Source organism: Amphibalanus amphitrite, unplaced genomic scaffold (genome assembly GCF_019059575.1).
Source record: "Amphibalanus amphitrite isolate SeventyFive unplaced genomic scaffold, NRLGWU_Aamphi_draft 000189F_arrow, whole genome shotgun sequence".
Lineage (NCBI taxonomy): Eukaryota > Metazoa > Arthropoda > Thecostraca > Balanomorpha > Balanidae > Amphibalanus > Amphibalanus amphitrite.
In genome coordinates this window covers 765939-783462 of record NW_024881684.1, presented here as the reverse complement: position 1 = coordinate 783462, position 17524 = coordinate 765939, and the positions used below count along the sequence as shown (strand labels likewise).

The window sequence follows — 17524 nt, the reverse complement described above, 5'->3', positions numbered from 1 at the left end:
CCAAGAATAGGGCGAGCGGCTCCTGGCCGTCGACCGCGGCCAGCACCGTGTCCACCGCCTGGCGCTGATCCGGCAGTAGGCCTGGCAGCCGCTGGTCGACGGTGTGCTGAAGGTCAGCTCGGTCGAAGTCGACCTCCTCCCGTATAATGGGAGGCAGGCGCCGCAGCTCCTCGGCCCCCTCCAAGGCGGCGGCCGCTGCTTGGTGTTCAGCTGGCACGGGCGGCAGGCCGAAGTCCTCCAGCGTCTTGCCGGCCCGCTGGAGGGAGTCGCTGATGCGCAGTAGCACCAGTCCCGTCACCGTCTCCGGCGGCAGCTCTGGGTGGCGGCGGGCGAAGTCTTCTCCCATTGCTGCCTGGAACCGGTGGAGGAGGGCTGCGGGATCGGCCGGCGCGCAAAATAGCAGCAGCACCACAAACAGCTGCCTGAGCTGGCCGGGGCGCTGGGTGCGGACGGCCCCTACCAGCGTCTCCGCCCACTCCTGGTCGTCCTGGAGCAGGCCACGCCGCCGACACGCCTCTTGGTGTGTGTCGCACACCTGGCCGTCCACCGTGCGCAGATCGGCGAATGTCGTGGCGCCGGGGACGTGATGCAGCAATACCCGGAGGTAGAATACATCCCCGTGCCTGGGTGTGAGACTCACCACCCGGCCGATGGTGGGCGCCGCCTGCATGTTGCGGCGCCGGTGCCACCGCTTCTGGCCGGCGTCCCAGCGTTACTTCTGGGGGAAGTCCGGGTAGAGCACCCGGAGGCACTCGGGGTCCTCGCCGGCCGACGCCCGGTTGTAGGTCATCCAGGCAGTCAGCTGCGTGTGGCGCGGCTCCCCAGCCACTGCCTGCCGCTCCTCCCCAGGCTGGAAGAAGATCAGCTGATGGTCTTCGAGATGAACATGTAGCGCCAGCACCGCTGGTGACCGGTCGCTCATCTCGAAGCTGAACAGCCGCCAGCATGCTTCGCTCGCACCAATGGAGCGGAGGTCTCGGAAGGCTGCCACCTCGTCCTGACCGGCCTCGATCAGCTGATCTGCGCGGACCATCTGCCGGTCGGAGCCCTTGTAAATGTACATAAAAATGTACTTAACTCCGTCCACAGAGGAGCACACCTCCACGTTGATGTGACACTCGTAGCGAAGGCTGAGGAGCGGATTGTAGGGCACGACCCACTGGTTCGTCACCATCCTCCCATTGTGCTCCGCCTGCTGGCCGCCGTCCTCGGGTCCGCGCCTCCGGTACTGGGGGTACGTGCGGTCCTCCTGCCAGATGGTCTCGTGGGAGAGCGGTTTCGGGAACCGTTTGGAGCACTGACCGTCTTTCATGCAGGTGGCGGTCGGCCGAGCAGCGCCGCACTCGTTGTGAACCATGCTGGTGAGGACAATCTGCTGCAGACGGGCCGACTGCGGCGATTCGGTGGGGTCCGGCAGCTCCGCCGAGACGATCGTGTCCGCATCGGCGCCGGTCCGAGGCCGGTCCTCCGGCTGCAGGATGAGCAGGAGATGACAGTGAGGCAGGCCTGCAAACAAAAAGAAAATGTCAGACTCACGATTTTGATGCGTTCTAGTGTGACCTGGAATCGCTTGACTGATATTTAAAGATGCGTAGCTTCGGTACGTTAGTATGGTAGAGGGTACGCAAACTGACACGCAGCGGTATTTTGTCGTTTTTAATACACTGCCACGGACTTTATGTTACAAAATGGGTGCCCTCAGATTTAACTTTTAAGTGAATTATATGGCAACGCCAGCGCCTATACTGGCCGGAATGCGACTGGTTGTCGCAGATGATTTGCGTTAATACGACAGAAGCTAGGCAACCCGCCATGGAGCCGTATGTTGCTGGATAGTCTAACAATAAGTAAATTTATATTCGCCCTCAGAAGCTAAAGCAACGCGAAGCATTTCAGACTGGTATAGCTCAACCGATTGTCGCAGATGATTTGCGTTAATACGACAGAAGCTATAGGCAACCCGCCATGCAGCCGTGTCTTGCGGGACAGTCTAACAATAAGTGAATTATATGTAAACGCCAGCGCCTGTACTGGCCGGAATAGCTCGACTGGTTGTCGCAGATGATTTGCGTTAATACGACAGAAGCTAGGCAACCCGCCATGCAGCCGTGTATTGCGGGATAGTCTAACAATAAGTGAATTTATATTCGCCCTCAGAAGCTAAAGCGACGCGAAACATTTCTGACTGGTATAGCTCAACCGATTGTCGCAGATGATTTGCGTTAATACGACAGAAGCTAGGCAACCCGCCATGCAGCCGTGTATTGCGGGATAGTCTAACAATAAGTGAATTTATATTCGCCGTCAAAAGGTAAAACAACGCGAAGCAGTATGAACTTTACACGACGAAATCTTTCTCACGTTGACTTCTTCGATCATATTTATTTGGCCGTTAAGGCGTGAGCTTTAAATCGGAATAAATGTACATATTGGTGGGGTGCGTGTCACGTCCCCCCGCGACTGAGCTCATGTCTGTACAGGTATTTCTGTCAAAGCCATGTTGTGACTTACCGCGCTTCTGAAACTCGATGACCCACATGAAGGCGCTCGGCTTGCCGAAGACGGCCTGCTTGGTCAGGTCCCCGATGATGCGGCGGAGCTTGAGGTGGAACACTCGCGCCACCAAGTCGGGTCGATCCTCGGGCTTCTGTCCGGGCAACAGGGCGTTTGCGATCTCCGGCCACTTCGGATTACACGTGATGGTAATGAAGAGGGTCGGCTTCCCCTTGGCCCTCACGATGGCCATGGCGTCCATGTAACTGCAAAGTTGAGGAAAAATGTAGATAATATTAGATGGTTGTTTGAAGGTAACATTTACCGTAGAACCAAAAGCATGACTATGGGCAGAAAATAGTCCAAACACAAAGCTGTTGACGTTTGTTTGAAAGTGACATTTGTCGTAGAACCAAAAAATATGACCACCTGGCACCTGTAGGCAGATTATAGTCCAAACAAAAATGAATTGGCGAATACTAACTTATTCGTTAAATGTGAGCACAGGTGTTTGTTCGTTTTTTAACGTTGCTATGCTGACTTGAGTGCATTATGATGCATTCAAGCAAATTTAATATGAGTGGTAATAGTGCAAATAAGACTTCAGCGAATACAAAATAGTGGTTAGTAATTTAAGATTGGTGTTTGTTTGCGTAGCTCACCGTTGCCTCATATGGCGGGGTCCACCGATGAAAGTAGCCGGCAGAACGACTCGTCTCCCGACGACCGGTACACCAGCCTGCTCACGTCCCTCCTCGGGCTGCTCCTGCTGGCCGAGCTCCGCGTCAGCCGCCACGGCGTCACGGACGCTCTGGTAGAGGTCCGCCCGGATCTCGCGCTGGTGGGTGGAGATGTACTTCAGCCGGATGGCCTCGACCTTGGCGTAGGCCATACAGACAAACTCTTGAAACAGGCGACCGGCGCGGTGAAGGCTGTCGTCCTGGTGGGGCCTGATCTGGAGCCGGTACGCGTAAAACTGGAGCGTTGTCACCATTCGCTGCCGCTCCCTGCCGGGCTGCGGCGCCTGAGCAATCGCCGGGTGCCACCCTGTAGTCCCCAGAGGAAACAGGAGGACGAAATGGAGTGGGTCACACGCTCGGTGGCTCTCATCGATGGTCTGCAGCACGCCGGTCCCGCCATCAGCTCGGCGGCGCAGTACCAGGTCGTGCTGTCCGGGCTCCTCTCCCATGAGGACCGCCACCTCGCGCAGTCCCTCGGCGGCGTTGTAGCGGCGCGCGTGCTCGCCGGCGGGTCGGGCTGCAACGCTGATGATCAGCTGCCGGTGTTCCACCTCCTGTGCCAGGACCTCGGCAGCCATGATGAAATCGTGCACCCAGGGGTTGACATGGCGCAGCATGGCCTGAAGCTGTCCCAGCAGGTCCAGCAGCCGGTGCTGCACGGCGGCAGAGGTCGCTGCCGGCAGGCGCACATGACCGAGTCGAATGGCCGCTTCAGCCTCCGGATCTTCGGCCAGCGGGTCGCTTATGTATATCTGGGCGAAGGAGGGTGGCCGGTCTTCAGGGACTTCCAGCGGCCCAAGTCGGTGGTACAGCCGCCCGTGCACCACCACACACGGTGCGTACCCGCCGGTGCCTGCAGGCGGCGGCACCTCACGCACGGACAAAGACGATAGGGCCAGCGCTGAGTTGAGGTGCCGGACGTACTGCCGGAAGGTGCGCGCCTCTAAGGTGTCATCAGTCCAAAGGCGGCGTAAGACTGGCGGCGGGGCCGGGAGCGGGTCAAGGCGGACCTTGCCGCCTGCACAGCAGAACGTGGCGCGCTCACCCGCCCACCGCAGGGCTCCGCACGACGCACACACTTTCACCATCGCACCGACATCATCTGCCTCCACCACCTGCTCGCCGGACAAAACGTCCGCCGGTCGGCGGGCCGCAAGCGAGGCTGGCCTCGCACGGGCGGCAGCGCGCTGCTGCTGATGGCGCCGGGCGTCTTCAGCACGCTGAGCGTGCCTGGCGTCCTCGTCCTGTTCCTCGCGATGTTGACGGACGCGCGCCGCGGTGGCCTCACGCTCGGCCTGCGTCGCTTCCTCCTCATGCGCCTCGCGCTGCAGGCGGAGGCGCTCAGCGTTGGCCTCCAACTCCGCCCGCCTGGCCTCTTCATCTTGCGCCGCTCGCTGCTGGCGGAGGCGCTCAGCGTTGGCCTCCAACTCCGCCCGCCTGGCCTCCTCCTCCTGTGCGGCTCGGAACGCGCGCTGCCTCTCGGCGTTGAGCTGTCGCACCCGGTCGTCGTCCGCGCGCTCCCGCTGGCGAGCGGCCTCGGCCTCCCTCACCGCCTCCCTCTGCCGGCGCGCTCGCTGCTGGGCCGCGTTCTGTTCGGCCTCAGCTTGTCGCTCCGCCTCGGCCATACGGGCCCGACGACGGCGCTGGGCCGCTGCGTTAGCGGACACCGCCCGACGCATGACAATCACGTAATCGGGTACATTTACGGAATATGCAACAAAAACGAACTACTTACAACACTTGAAAACAAAACACTTATTACTCTTTGGATAAATATCCTGGTCTAATCTATCGACTAAAATACGCCAACGTTGTTTACATTCATATTTGCCGCGCTACCAAGACAATCAAGAGCTTTTTTCTCATTCCGACCCCCAACAGACACGATATGGTCTGAGCACAGAATCTGGTAGCATCACGTGACTTGATTAGGACAGTTTATTGATATTTTATTGTGAAATTACCCAAATACTGCTTGAGTTAACACTCAAAATACACTTTGAACTTTTAATAATTTTGATTGGGTGAAAACATTGCAAAACACAAAATTCATCAGAATAGTCATGTGAGTGTTGAGAAATGTCACATGCGCGTCAGATCTGTAATTTGGGCTTATCTCGAAGATCCGATCTACCTGTTTCTTAAAGGAAAAGGGCCACCTTCGTGAAATATGAAGATATCGTTGTTTTTCATTTTGACATTATCATTTTTCATTTTCTTTTTAAAACTGGTGCCAGAAGTGCACAATTCGCTAAAAAGTATTTAAAACTATTTAAATATTGGTACTATGTTGATACTCTCTACGGCACCTACTGTATGATGGCATAGCGATGACGTCATACTCAAGCCAATCAGCGTTCAGAAGACAGACTCGTCGGATTGTGTCAGATAAGCTGATTGGTTAAAGCTGAGCTGGTTGGAGCTGATTGGTAAAAAACTAAAGCCTCGCCGCGGGTGGCTGTATTGTCGGATAAGAACGCATTCCTGGGATAAGGACGCATTCCTGGCGTATTTTCTTTTAAAATTGCCGATAACTACGAATGGAGGCCGAAATCGGCCGTAAGGAGGTAGATAGACTGGTTTTCGGACACGGGCTACAAGATGGCTATCTCAGTTTCAATCTCCATGTTAAAGGTGGCCCTTTTCCTTTAAAGGCATTTTATTTCATGACGGGAAGAAATATCATTTTCGCAGCGAACAATCTGAGCCTAGGGCACGTGCTCTCTGATCGGCGACGGCCGCGGCCCAAAATCCCGCAAAGATGCGGCCGCCACGTGCAAACCGCCGAGCGCACCCCCACCAAAATTTAATACGACAAACAGATGCACGCGTCCGACTCGGCGCGAAAATTTCACCTCCGTAGCCCGCACCGTTCCGGAGCAATAGCCCGCCAAGCGTGACTGACGCGTTACATACATACATACGTACAGACATTTTGATTTTTATATATGTAAATGAGAAAAGCAGCCGGCTGCTTTATTCGGCTCGATTTTTATTTGCAGCGTGTCTCGATTTTATTTTATAATAATGGCCTCTGGTATGCAGATTCACAAGTTCTCTCAACATCTTCAACTACGAACAATCAAGAGCACTTTGTGATCTTATTGACTCCGCAGATCCATCTTCTGTTTTCCATTTCCAGTTTTCATTTGAAATATGAGTTCCATCTTGGAGACGCATGTTGCATCATTATGTTTAAACAATTATTATGCTTCAACTATTGGTTTTCATGTGAACTTTACTTCAAAAGTTGATTTAATAATTTGCATAATGCTACGATCACGGCGCACCAATTCACAGTTAACTTGATAATAACCAAGCAAAAGCCACATTCTTCAGCAAACTATGCGAGCTATCTGATCCATGTTGCGTTGAAATAATTAAAAATCGCCAATAGCAGTCAAAATATGACAGTTAAATTAGTATACACTTAATAAAACTCTGATTTGTGAGGCAGTGTGCAACAGAAATGCGAGGGAATATGGTAGTAATCTGGTATCAATTATGAAGGATTTCCTCTGTCGCTGATAAGAAAACACTTGAAACAAATTGTTTAACGCAGAGGAAATCCTTCATTATGAGTTGCAGGGACCATTTGATTGACCCATTTTAGATAAGTATAGGCCGAATGTTTCGATTTCAACCCCATTTATCGTAATGAGACGAATCCATTGGCTTAGTGGTATGTCTTTTGAACACATATAGGCCTTGGATTTCTCCTTAGCCCGCCTGAAACACACCATGATTTGCATGCATTGCTATGGGTGAAGGAAAATTCTTACGCCGTGATGACGTCACGGTGCAGGAATTCTGAAGCTCGTAAACGGGGGCTGAGGCCTACCGGTCCTCGGTACTTTCAATTAAAAATATCGGTGACGACACTAGAGGTCTGCAGCCGCGGCTGGCTGCAGCCCCACGGCTGTGGGCCGGGGCGGCTGCAAATATCTCGAAGAACACGGCTACGGCTGTGGCCACGGCTGTGAGATTTCAAGCTCAATCTTAAGTACTCAAATATAAAATTTTAAATCCTTTATCTTACATTCTGATAAGCAGTCTAGCCTGTAAAAAATCATGCAAAGGATGCCCAGCAACATTGAAAGTGATGAAGCCTTTGAAAACCTGTTATGGTTTTATCATTTGCCGTACGGGAGTTTGCACTCTGGTACATAATACTAATGATAGGTACCAATTGTTCCTTCTCATCATGAGCTTGACAGCTTCAGAAAATGCACCATGTCAAATAATGTTGCATTGTCACATCCCTTTCAAATTAATATCACCTGGTCATTAGGAGAGCACTTTACAGCTATTGAAGACAAGCGTTCAATAATTCTTTCAGGTGATAAAAAGAAATAACGCCTAGGTAAAGGCAGGTGAAAGCTTCATAAACTATTATCTAAAATGTAGGAATTACATAATATAAAACTGGTGGTTTTATGTTCTAACTGGTATGTGAGTGAACGATAGCAGAAAATGTTGATCAACAAAGCCAATGGAATTAGATTATGAGGGAGCACAAACCCTACTTACGGCTAATTCACATGACGTTGAAATCCCTGAACACAGTATTTCTTACGCAAGCTGTTGATTTTACTAATAAAATGACGTCTTTGTCTTTAAATGTCAAAATTTAATACTTAACCTTTGTTTGAGAGCAAATTTTCAGTGGTATAAACTCATTATTGGATAATCGTAATTTTATGGCTGTTTTGTTGAGACACAAAAAAATAATTGCTGCATCTTTGCTATTGACGTCATTAAAAACTCAAATAAAATGTTAGATTGAAAGAGGCAATTGTGATTTGTGGCTCGCACATTCTTGGTGATTTGAGCGCAGATTGAAGAAAAATGAAAATCAAATTGGAAAAATGAAAATAGGTGAATATTTTTCTTTCTTGGATGCTCACTAGTGTTTTGATGCCTTGCATATCAAATTAGTTTAAGACTTGTTCAGAAGGCTGCTTCAAGCCTGGCATATCATACCCCAGAAAATATGCAAGGTAAGAAAGAAGCGGACAATCACTGTTTGACAGTTCATGAACTTCAGTTTCATTTTCCATAACATTGATAATGAAAAGTATCAGGGTCTGTAGTTCTGTCCCACAACCATGCTTCAGGATTTGGCATTAGATGTCTACACTGCTTCTATTATGGTTCGTTGTTTATGTTTTCTGATGATGTAGATAGGTACCTATCTCACCATGATGATCATGATCTACCCATCTTTCTTAACCCGCGCGGGGCTGGGGTATCCAGCCGAACGCGCGGGGCTGGGGGGGGTAAATTTTACCCCCCCCCCTGTTATCTCCCGAACTAATGGTCCGATTTGGAAAATTCAAACGCCAATCGAAAGATCTCATCACGAACAACTAAAAACATGTACTTAATTTTAAGTTTGAGGTCAAGGTCAAGGTCAGGTCAAGGGTACAAATTGCAAGTTCCTACAGTATCGGCCTTGCACCGTAGTTGCCGAAGAATGGAGTCATGGACTGAGACTGATCGCCCAAAACGTGTTCTTAGGCTACCAAGACAATATTCGTTGCATACAATATCATTCAGAGGTCAAGGTCAAGGTCAGGTCAGGTCAGGTCACCAAAAACAAAATATAGAAAAGGGCATGTGCGACACATGTTTTATGGGTCATTTTACTCATAGAATTCAATAGGCACACTCAATAAGTGATATGGACCACCTCTGGATGAATTTCAGGTCAAGATCAGGTCAAGGTCAGGTCAAGTGAGGTCAAATTTTGAAGTTGGTTGTTAAGGCTTGAAAAGGTGTCTATCTGATGCATTTTTTCACGGCGAATCGAATGGTGCTATTTTTGTTTCCGTACGAGGTCTAGAACTTCCAAAAAAGTCATTTTTCAAAATTTTTGTGTGTCGTGACGTCATACAATTTTGAATAACTCCCACATTTTTGAACCGATTCTTCTAAAACTTGGTATGTAGGTGCACATAGACCAGTTCTCTGACATATATTCCGGTTTTTTCGATACACTCAAAATTTTGGATTTTATAGCTATTTTCCCAAAAAAGTCAGTTTTTTGAAGAAAAAATATTGGGCCAAAATCCAAAATTTTCAAAAAACCGAGATAGCCATTTGATAGTGGACAGACGCGGCGCAGTGGAGGTAGTTTTTGGTTATTCGAAGTGAGACCTGCACGAGAAAAATATTAAGTGAAAATTTCGGAAACAGTAAAAAGGAGAGAGGAGTTGGATTTTTTCGGTGATATTGAGAACGGAATGTAACTGCTTGATTTGTTTCAGCCCGCCTGCCAATACTATCTTTATTTTTTGCCATGTGTTTGATTTGAAAGACGCCGGACTGAACATAAAGTGGTCCTCCGGGCCGGATCAATAAAGTAAAGTAAAACAATGGCAACTAAAGTAAAGCGACAACTCAAAGCTAAGGCCTGCAAACTAAGCAGATCGCTAACTAGGTTAGAGACACTGAACGCCCGAAACGAAGATGAAGACGGTCTGCGCGATGCACTGGCAGTCGTCTTGGAGCAGTCGAAGTCGATGGACGATTTGCAGGAAGAGCTGTCCGGTCTGATCCCGGAAGAAGACATAGAGACGGAATTAGATACATGGAATGAGTTAGAAGAGCGGAAAGTGCAGCTGACATGTGAGACGAGAAAGATGATAAAAAGGAACAGCAGTCAAACTACCGTCGTTGACGCTACCAAGACCGCCCATCTTGAGCCCATAAAAATACCGAAGTTCTCTGGACAGGCGGCTCAGTATGAACAGTTCAGGGCGGCATTTAAGGTGTTTGTCGACGAAAACGGTCACATTTCCATGATGGAGAAAATGATCCGTTTGAAGGGATACCTCGAGGGAGAGGCACTTCAAGCCATTGAAGGTCTTACCTTTTCAGAGAGCGACTATCGTGCTGCTCTGAAGATTTTGGACAAAAGGTTCGGCGGGCAGAATCGACAGCTGAATGAGCGTCTGCAAACACTGCGTTGTCAGGAGTCCATCATCCCAGGAGACTGCAATGCTCTGCGGAGATTCGCCGATCTGCTGACTGCAACAGTTTTGAGCCTGAAGAACATGGGCGATGAACATGACATTTTCTCTGAAACACTCTTCGAGAATGTGTTCAGAAAGCTGCCCGAAAATGACAGAGAAAGTTTCATCAGTGAGTCAATCAAGAGCGGAAGCGAAATGGACCTGGTTAGACTCGAACCATGGCTCCAGGCGAGATCTGAGATAGCGAGACTGAACGCCGATTTTTGTGTTATGTACGAGCCCGCCAAGCTTTGAAGTACCCACCGGCGCGTCCGAGTCCAGAAAAGCAAGCGGATCAGGCGGGCACAGAGCCAGCAAGAAGCCGGTTACCAGCCTCAGGAGAAACACGGAAGGAAAATGCGAGCTCTGCTCGCAGGCGGATCATGTGCTCGACAGGTGCTCTCGGTTCAAAGGCATGTCTATCGATGAACGCTGGGAGGTGGTTAAGAAACAGCGCCGCTGTTTTGGCTGCCTCGACAAAAACCATCACACTGTTGAGTGTAACAAAGCCACACGTTGTCAGTGTGGTCGGTTCCACCACCGCCTGCTCTGCGCTCGGTCAGACACTGCAGCTGCAGGGAGACAGGGAGCGGAGGAACCAACAAGAGTGACGACATCAGGATCAGCTGCTAACAGCTTCAGAGTGGCTCTGAGAACACTGCCAGTCATCATCAGTCACGGTGGTCGGCAGATGCATGTGACTGCTTTTCTAGATGGAGGTTCAGATACAAATTATCTGAAACAAGACTTGGCTGAAGCCCTGGGGGTCACATCCGATCCCGAGCCTCTGCAAATAGCGACGCTGGGGGGTCATGTTCAGTCACTGAAAACGAAGCACGCCGACATCATGGTCAAGGACACAGGAGAAGGTCCGCTGCACAGGCTGCATGTGTGCACGCTGCCAGAAGTATGCAAACAGCTCGAAGTTGTCAACTGGACAGCAGAGAAAGAGCAGTGGGACCACTTGCGGGACATACCCTTCGAAGAAACTGGCACTGAAGCTGATCTGCTGATTGGAAGTGACCATCCGCAACTCCATGCAGTCCTTGAGAGTAGAAGTGGAGACGAGGGTTGCCCTATGGCAGAGCGAACGCCTCTGGGATGGACCTGTGTCGGCCCCATGCGAGAAAAAGGTCAAGTATCCAGTCAGATACGGACAGGAGCTCACGCCGTCACAGTATCTGAGGAGGCTGGACTGGACAGAATTCTTCGACAGTTCTGGGAGATAGACAGTTTTCAGCCAATGTCAGATCGCAAGAGCCCTCTCACAACTGACGAAAAAAGTGCGGTGGCGCACGCCGAAGAAACGATGGAGATGCAAGACGGACGGTACGAAGTTGGCGTGCCCTGGAAAGGTCACACACCTGCTCTCAATCAGAGAAGTAACAACAAGAGCGTGGCGCTGGCGAGGCTGCGAAGTTTGGAGGCCAGTCTGCTGAAGAAGCCAGACTTGAAGGACAAGTATGAGGAAGTGATCGCATCGAATCTAGAAAAGGGATACGTCCGCAAGCTGGAGGAATCTGACGTTGCCATACAAAACGAGGCCTGCTGGTACCTGCCGCATTTCCCAGTCGTAAGAGAAGACAAGCAAACCACAAAAGTGAGATTTGTGATGGATGCCGCGTTCCAGGTTGGAGGACGCAGTCTGAACTCAGAAATGCTGCCCGGACCAAAACTGCAAAATGACATCGTGGACCTGCTACTCAGGTTCAGACGAAGACCAGTTGCTCTGGTAGGAGACATCAAGGAGATGTTTAGCCAGATCTGGTTGAAGGAGAGTGACAGATGCTTCCACCGATTCCTGTGGAGGAACATGGAGTGTGAACGAGAGCCTGACGTATATGAGTCTACTAGGATCATATTCGGTGGACGTGCTTCTCGCTTTCTGGCTCAGAAGGTTCTGCTGCACCATGCCGAGAAAGAAAAAGAAGACTTTCCGCTGGCTGCCAACATCATCAAGGAAGAAACCTATGTGGACGACGTGATGACCTGTCTGGAGACAGAAGAGGAGGCCAGGCAGGCAAGAGAGGAGCTCACCCAGCTGCTATCGAAGGGAGGATTCTCGATACGAAGATGGTGCTCCAATCGCTCAGCTCCTCTTGATGGAGTCCCAGATGAGGACAAGGTCACCATCAATCCAGACAGCTCCGGGCTGCCAACGACAAAAATCCTGGGAATTCAGTGGAACGCAGAGGCTGATCAATTTGTGTACGACGTCATCACCCCGGAGAAGATTGTGTACACAAAGAGAGGGGTGCTGTCCAAGGTGTGCACCATCTTTGATCCCATTGGCTTCTTAGTCCCATTCACGATCAGAGCGAAGATTGGAATACAGCGCTGCTGGCAAGAAGGCATCGGATGGGACGAAGCAATGCCAGCTGATCTGCTAAAATCCTGGCGTGGCTGGTTCCAGGAAGTGGAGGAGCTGCACCAGATCAGCATCCCACGCTGCTTACGCCCGGATCGTCAAGACATATGTGATGTATCTCTGCATACATTTACTGATGCATCAGAAAAAGCATTTGGAGCAGTGACGTACATCAGGTACGTCTTCAGCGACGGAAGTGTGACAGTCACGTTCGTAGCTGCTAAGACAAGAGTAGCGCCACTGAGTGCTACCAGCATCCCTCGTCTGGAGCTCATGGGTGCGCAGGTGGGTGTACAGCTGAGCCAAAAGGTCGCCATCTCGCTTCAAATCCCAGTCGAGAACCACCACTTCTGGACTGACAGCATGAATGTCCTGGCATGGATAAAATCTGAGTCACGACAGTTCAAGCCATTCGTCGCCAACCGAATCGCCAGCATTCAGCAAGAAACCTGTCCAGGTCAGTGGCGTCACGTTCCAGGGGGCCAAAATCCTGCTGATGATGCTTCTCGTGGGCTGAGTGCGAATCAGCTCACCTCAGACTGCCGCTGGATTGCTGGACCGGAGTTCCTGCGAGGTGACCCAGCAAGCTGGCCTGAACGACGCCTGGTGGCGTCAACTCCAGAATCTGACAAAGAACGAAGGAAGGTGAAGCTTTCCTTCCCCGCTCAGCAGCAGCAGACTGTCCTGAATGAGACCAAGTTCTCTTCTCTGAAGCGCCTTCTGAGGATTACAGCTTGGGTTATCCGTTTCAGCAGCAACTGTCGAGCGGATCATGAGCACAAAAGGAGTGGAACGCTGACAGCCGAAGAGCTGCAAGTGGCAGAAAACTACTGGATAAAGGTAACCCAGCAGCGGACTTTTCAAAAGGAACTGACTGACCTACAGAGCCATGGAGTTGTTGACCGGTCCAGTAGCATCGCCAGCCTCACGCCGCAGATCTCTGAGACCGGTATGCTCAGAGTGACGGGTCGTCTGCACAATGCAGATGTAACAGATGATGTGAAACATCCACTCATCCTGCCTCAGAAGAGCCACTTCACTCGACTGGTGATACAAGACGCACATGAACGGCTCAAACATGCTGGTGTGAATCACGTGCTCGCAGAGACGAGGCAGCGATTCTGGATCGTGAACGGACGGCAAGCGGTGAAATCATGGGACTTCCGCTGCAGCTACTGCCGAAGAAGACGAGCTTCACCGGGAGAGCAGATCATGGCCCCACTCCCAGAATGTCGTCTGGGAAATGAAATGCGCGCCTTTGCCTGCTGTGGGGTCGATTTCACTGGTCCGTACTTCACTAAGGTGACGTCCAGAACTACAGCCAAGCGATACTTGTGTCTGTTCACGTGTATGGCAACACGTGCAGTTCACCTGGAGATGGCGGTTGATTTGACCGCCGACGCATTTCTTCTCGCCTTCTCTCGCATGGTAGCAAGGAGAGGAAAGCCAAAGATGATCACAAGTGACAATGGACGGAACTTCCTGGGAGCCAAAATGGAGCTTAGTCGGATCGAACAAGCGGCTCCTGAAATCTCACGCAAGCTGGGTCAAGAAGGCGTGAGCTGGAAGCTGAACCCTTCATCAGCTCCTCACCATGGGGGAGTGTTCGAATCCATGATCAAGTCAGCCAAGCGAGCGCTGAATGTCGTGCTAACCAGAGCATCAGTGACAGATGATGAACTGTGCACAGCCTTTGCGGAAGTGGAAGCTGTCTTAAACTCAAGACCGCTGACATACTGCGGCGCAGACGCAAGAGACGAGCCATGTCTGACACCAAACCACTTCCTGATAGGACAGATGGGTGACAGCCTGATGACGGCCGAGATGACTGCACAATCGGTAGGTGGGCTTCGCCGACGCTGGCGGCACATTCAGGAACTCGTCTCCAAGATATGGAAGCGCTTTCAGAGAGAGCTGCTGCCGACTCTGTCACAACGGCATAAGTGGCAAGAAGTGAAGAAAGACGTGGACGTGGGAGACGTCATGCTGCTCCTCGATCCCAACACACCGCGAGGACAATGGCCTCTCGTGGTCGTAGAGGCTGTTCACGCTGGGCAAGACGGCCATGTGCGGGTCGTAGACGTTCGACGAAACCGCTAAGTCCTCCGCCGACCGATCACCAAACTGTGCCCCTTGGACTGCAGCGGTAGTGGAGGACCCTAGATCCTCCACAGGGGGGAGAAATGGACAGACGCGGCGCAGTGGAGGTAGTTTTTGGTTATTCGAAGTGAGACCTGCACGAGAAAAATATTAAGTGAAAATTTCGGAAACAGTAAAAAGGAGAAAGGAGTTGGATTTTTTCGGTGATATTGAGAACGGAATGTAACTGCCTGATTGGTTTTAGCCCGCCTGCCAATACTATCTTTATTTTTTGCCATGTGTTTGATTTGAAAGACGCCGGACTGAACAGATAGACAAAGTAGAATTACGCATATCCTTTTTTGTTACGTCTTGATTCCTTTAAAAATGAAGATGTTAGCGGCGTTTGAACTTTTGCCGTTTTTGAGGCGAAAATGGCGAACATGACGTCACTAAAACGTCAATTTCTCAAAAAATTTCCGACGGATTTCGCTCAAATTTTCAGGGAGCGTGTCAAATTGATGTAAGAAAAGGTACTAAAAGTTTGGCGGCGCTGCGCGCCGCCGTTTTTGAGATATTGCAAAAATTCGCGAGGGGGGGGGGGTAAAATTTACCCCCCCAGCCCCGCGCGGGTTAACCCCTTGCAAGGGCTTGTGTAGGCATGCTCCATGAGCCTTAGAATCTATAGCCCATTGCAATGTGCTTTTGGCTATATGTTTTAACTAAAAACAACTTATCTATATTACTATTTGAGGAGGGTGCGTCTGTCCGTTACCGAGGTCCCGACTTCGTGGTGCTTTGCGTGGACTACAGGCCAGACCGTTGCACCTAGCCCGGTGGAATTTGCACAACTTATAGATCAGAGCTGGTAAAAAAGCAAATTGCGTCCCCGACCAAAAAATGAGAGCGAAAATTGACCCCGACCTTTTTACGATTCATGTACCTATGCAGGCTGCATGCAACTACGATGCGCGTTTCCTTAGGTTCCATTTCTATATTATTTTTTTACGAGCAGTCATATGTACTAAATTGCTTATCAGACTCGCGCTTCGAAATTTCCAGTTTGTTAATTAAATGTCACGGCATCACTCGGTCAGCGGGTAGCGTAACAGACGAAGAACCCGGAAAGGGTAGGGGGCGCTACGATCGTCGAACAGATGCAATAGGTGTCGCTATTGTATCGGTAGCTCACAACGATGACGGCTAGAAACTATCGACCCCGCATGAATTTACCATGTCCAACCGGTCTGACCCCGGTTTCGAATCTAGTCGTTTGTCTAGTCGTATAGCTGGCTACAACTGGTCGTCAATCAACCCCGCTTGAAATAGCACAGCCGACAGCGGGGTCGGTGTCTAAGCGTCTGTTAGTATGTGTTTGATCATCTAGTGTGATCTAGTTTTCGTTAGCAACTGTCGACGGTAGTTTTGCTGTTAACGGAAGTGAGTTGTGGCTACTAATTGTTCATAACCATGTTGAAGGTAATAGGTATGTATTAGGTATAGGGGCTTTTTATGTCCTTGTTAAAGGGGATATACGTTGTGGATTCAATGATATCTTTTACTTGCGTTTAGTTTCTGCTTTATTTGAAAGTTATTTATTACTGTAAAAGTTTACTCAATGTGGTAATTTTGACCCCGGGTACTTGAACTTTTACTGGTACTGTGTCCCCGACGACGTCAATAGGACATAACACTTTACCAGCCCTGTTATAGATCAAAGATGCGCGACGTGCCTTTGAGGGGTCTCAGCTCGATCGGGTCGTTAGTGAGCGCGTGGCGCGTGCTCAAAAAGTGCAAATTCCCGTCATATACTTTACATGTATAAATCGGCGTGCGAAATCGGGCGAAAACGGCTAATTTTGGCCGACACGGGTCCAGTCCCCGTGCAATATCTTGGTGACCAGGGATCCGACCGGCACGGGGAAAACAGCATCGTGTACAGAATTGAACGGGCTATTGAATGGTGTGCAATGCAGAGGATAGCACGCGCCACGTGCATCGGGGAGGGCACTTTTGTTGAAAAATTGAGGTTTTTGGCGGATTTTGGAATTGATTTTATTTTTAGGTGACCGTTAAACAGGGCGAGTTGGAACAACGCCTGTTGGCAAGAGAAATGTACCGCCTATCATATAAAAATTGTGAAAAGCTGATTGATCCAGATCAAGGTGGTACAAATCACGGGAGAAAATGGTGTTTCTCAATTTTGTGTCACTTTGTTCATCAAAATGGCTTTGCTCCATGATCTGATGTATCTGGCAATCAAAAATGGCACCGTTGGAAAGAGCATTCAATTCTGACCAAGGTTAAGTCTTCATTTTTGCATGATGAGCAACAGTATTCTTAAAAACGTAAATTTTCCAAACCATTGCATCGTCATTTTTAGCGAAATTCATCGATGTCCCTCAAAAGACTTCACGCCAGTTTTCGAATCCTTCTAAAGTAGAACGCATGATAATACGACACGGGCACCTCGATGCGATGTATCTTTTTGTTTCTTACAAAATGCTTGGCCGTCAAAAAGCAATCGAACGAAATGGATATCTACCAACCAAATCGACACAGACCAACCCAATACCCACGGGTCAAAAATAACCCTTCTTCGCGTTGCGGAGCACGCGGGTAAGCCTAGTTATATACTATTTGGTTGCATTTCATTGAACGATAGGCATTATCACAAGTGTATTCGCGGCCATTGGGGTGACGTAAGAAAAGAAGAAAACAACTGGCCCCAAGAACTTTAAATTATCAGTTAGCATGCACCTTTTCCTTGATATGTAGAGAATTTACCATTAATTGTTAGAGAAAATTGCATTTTAAATCTTCCATTT

General features: G+C 49.9%; 3 protein-coding genes across 3 annotated transcripts; 2 read left to right on the top strand and 1 right to left on the bottom strand.

The window, feature by feature from the left end:
* Positions 1 to 712: 712 nt before the first annotated feature.
* Positions 713 to 4912, bottom strand: LOC122384425. Its single transcript, XM_043371808.1, has 3 exons — positions 3156 to 4912; positions 2512 to 2759; positions 713 to 1506 (listed from the first exon to the last, which is right to left on the bottom strand). Exons 1-3 carry the CDS (start codon positions 4910 to 4912, stop codon positions 713 to 715), a joined length of 2799 nt encoding a protein of 932 aa, XP_043227743.1.
* Positions 4913 to 9610: 4698 nt separating this feature from the next.
* On the top strand, positions 9611 to 10860 carry LOC122384424. The gene is made up of 2 exons (XM_043371807.1): positions 9611 to 10414; positions 10813 to 10860. The coding sequence occupies exons 1-2, from the start codon at positions 9611 to 9613 to the stop codon at positions 10858 to 10860; spliced, it is 852 nt and encodes a 283-aa protein (XP_043227742.1).
* A 467-nt stretch (positions 10861 to 11327) lies between these two features.
* LOC122384423 lies at positions 11328 to 14697 on the top strand. Its single transcript, XM_043371806.1, has 3 exons — positions 11328 to 13074; positions 13240 to 14174; positions 14656 to 14697. The coding sequence occupies exons 1-3, from the start codon at positions 11328 to 11330 to the stop codon at positions 14695 to 14697; spliced, it is 2724 nt and encodes a 907-aa protein (XP_043227741.1).
* Positions 14698 to 17524: the final 2827 nt, after the last annotated feature.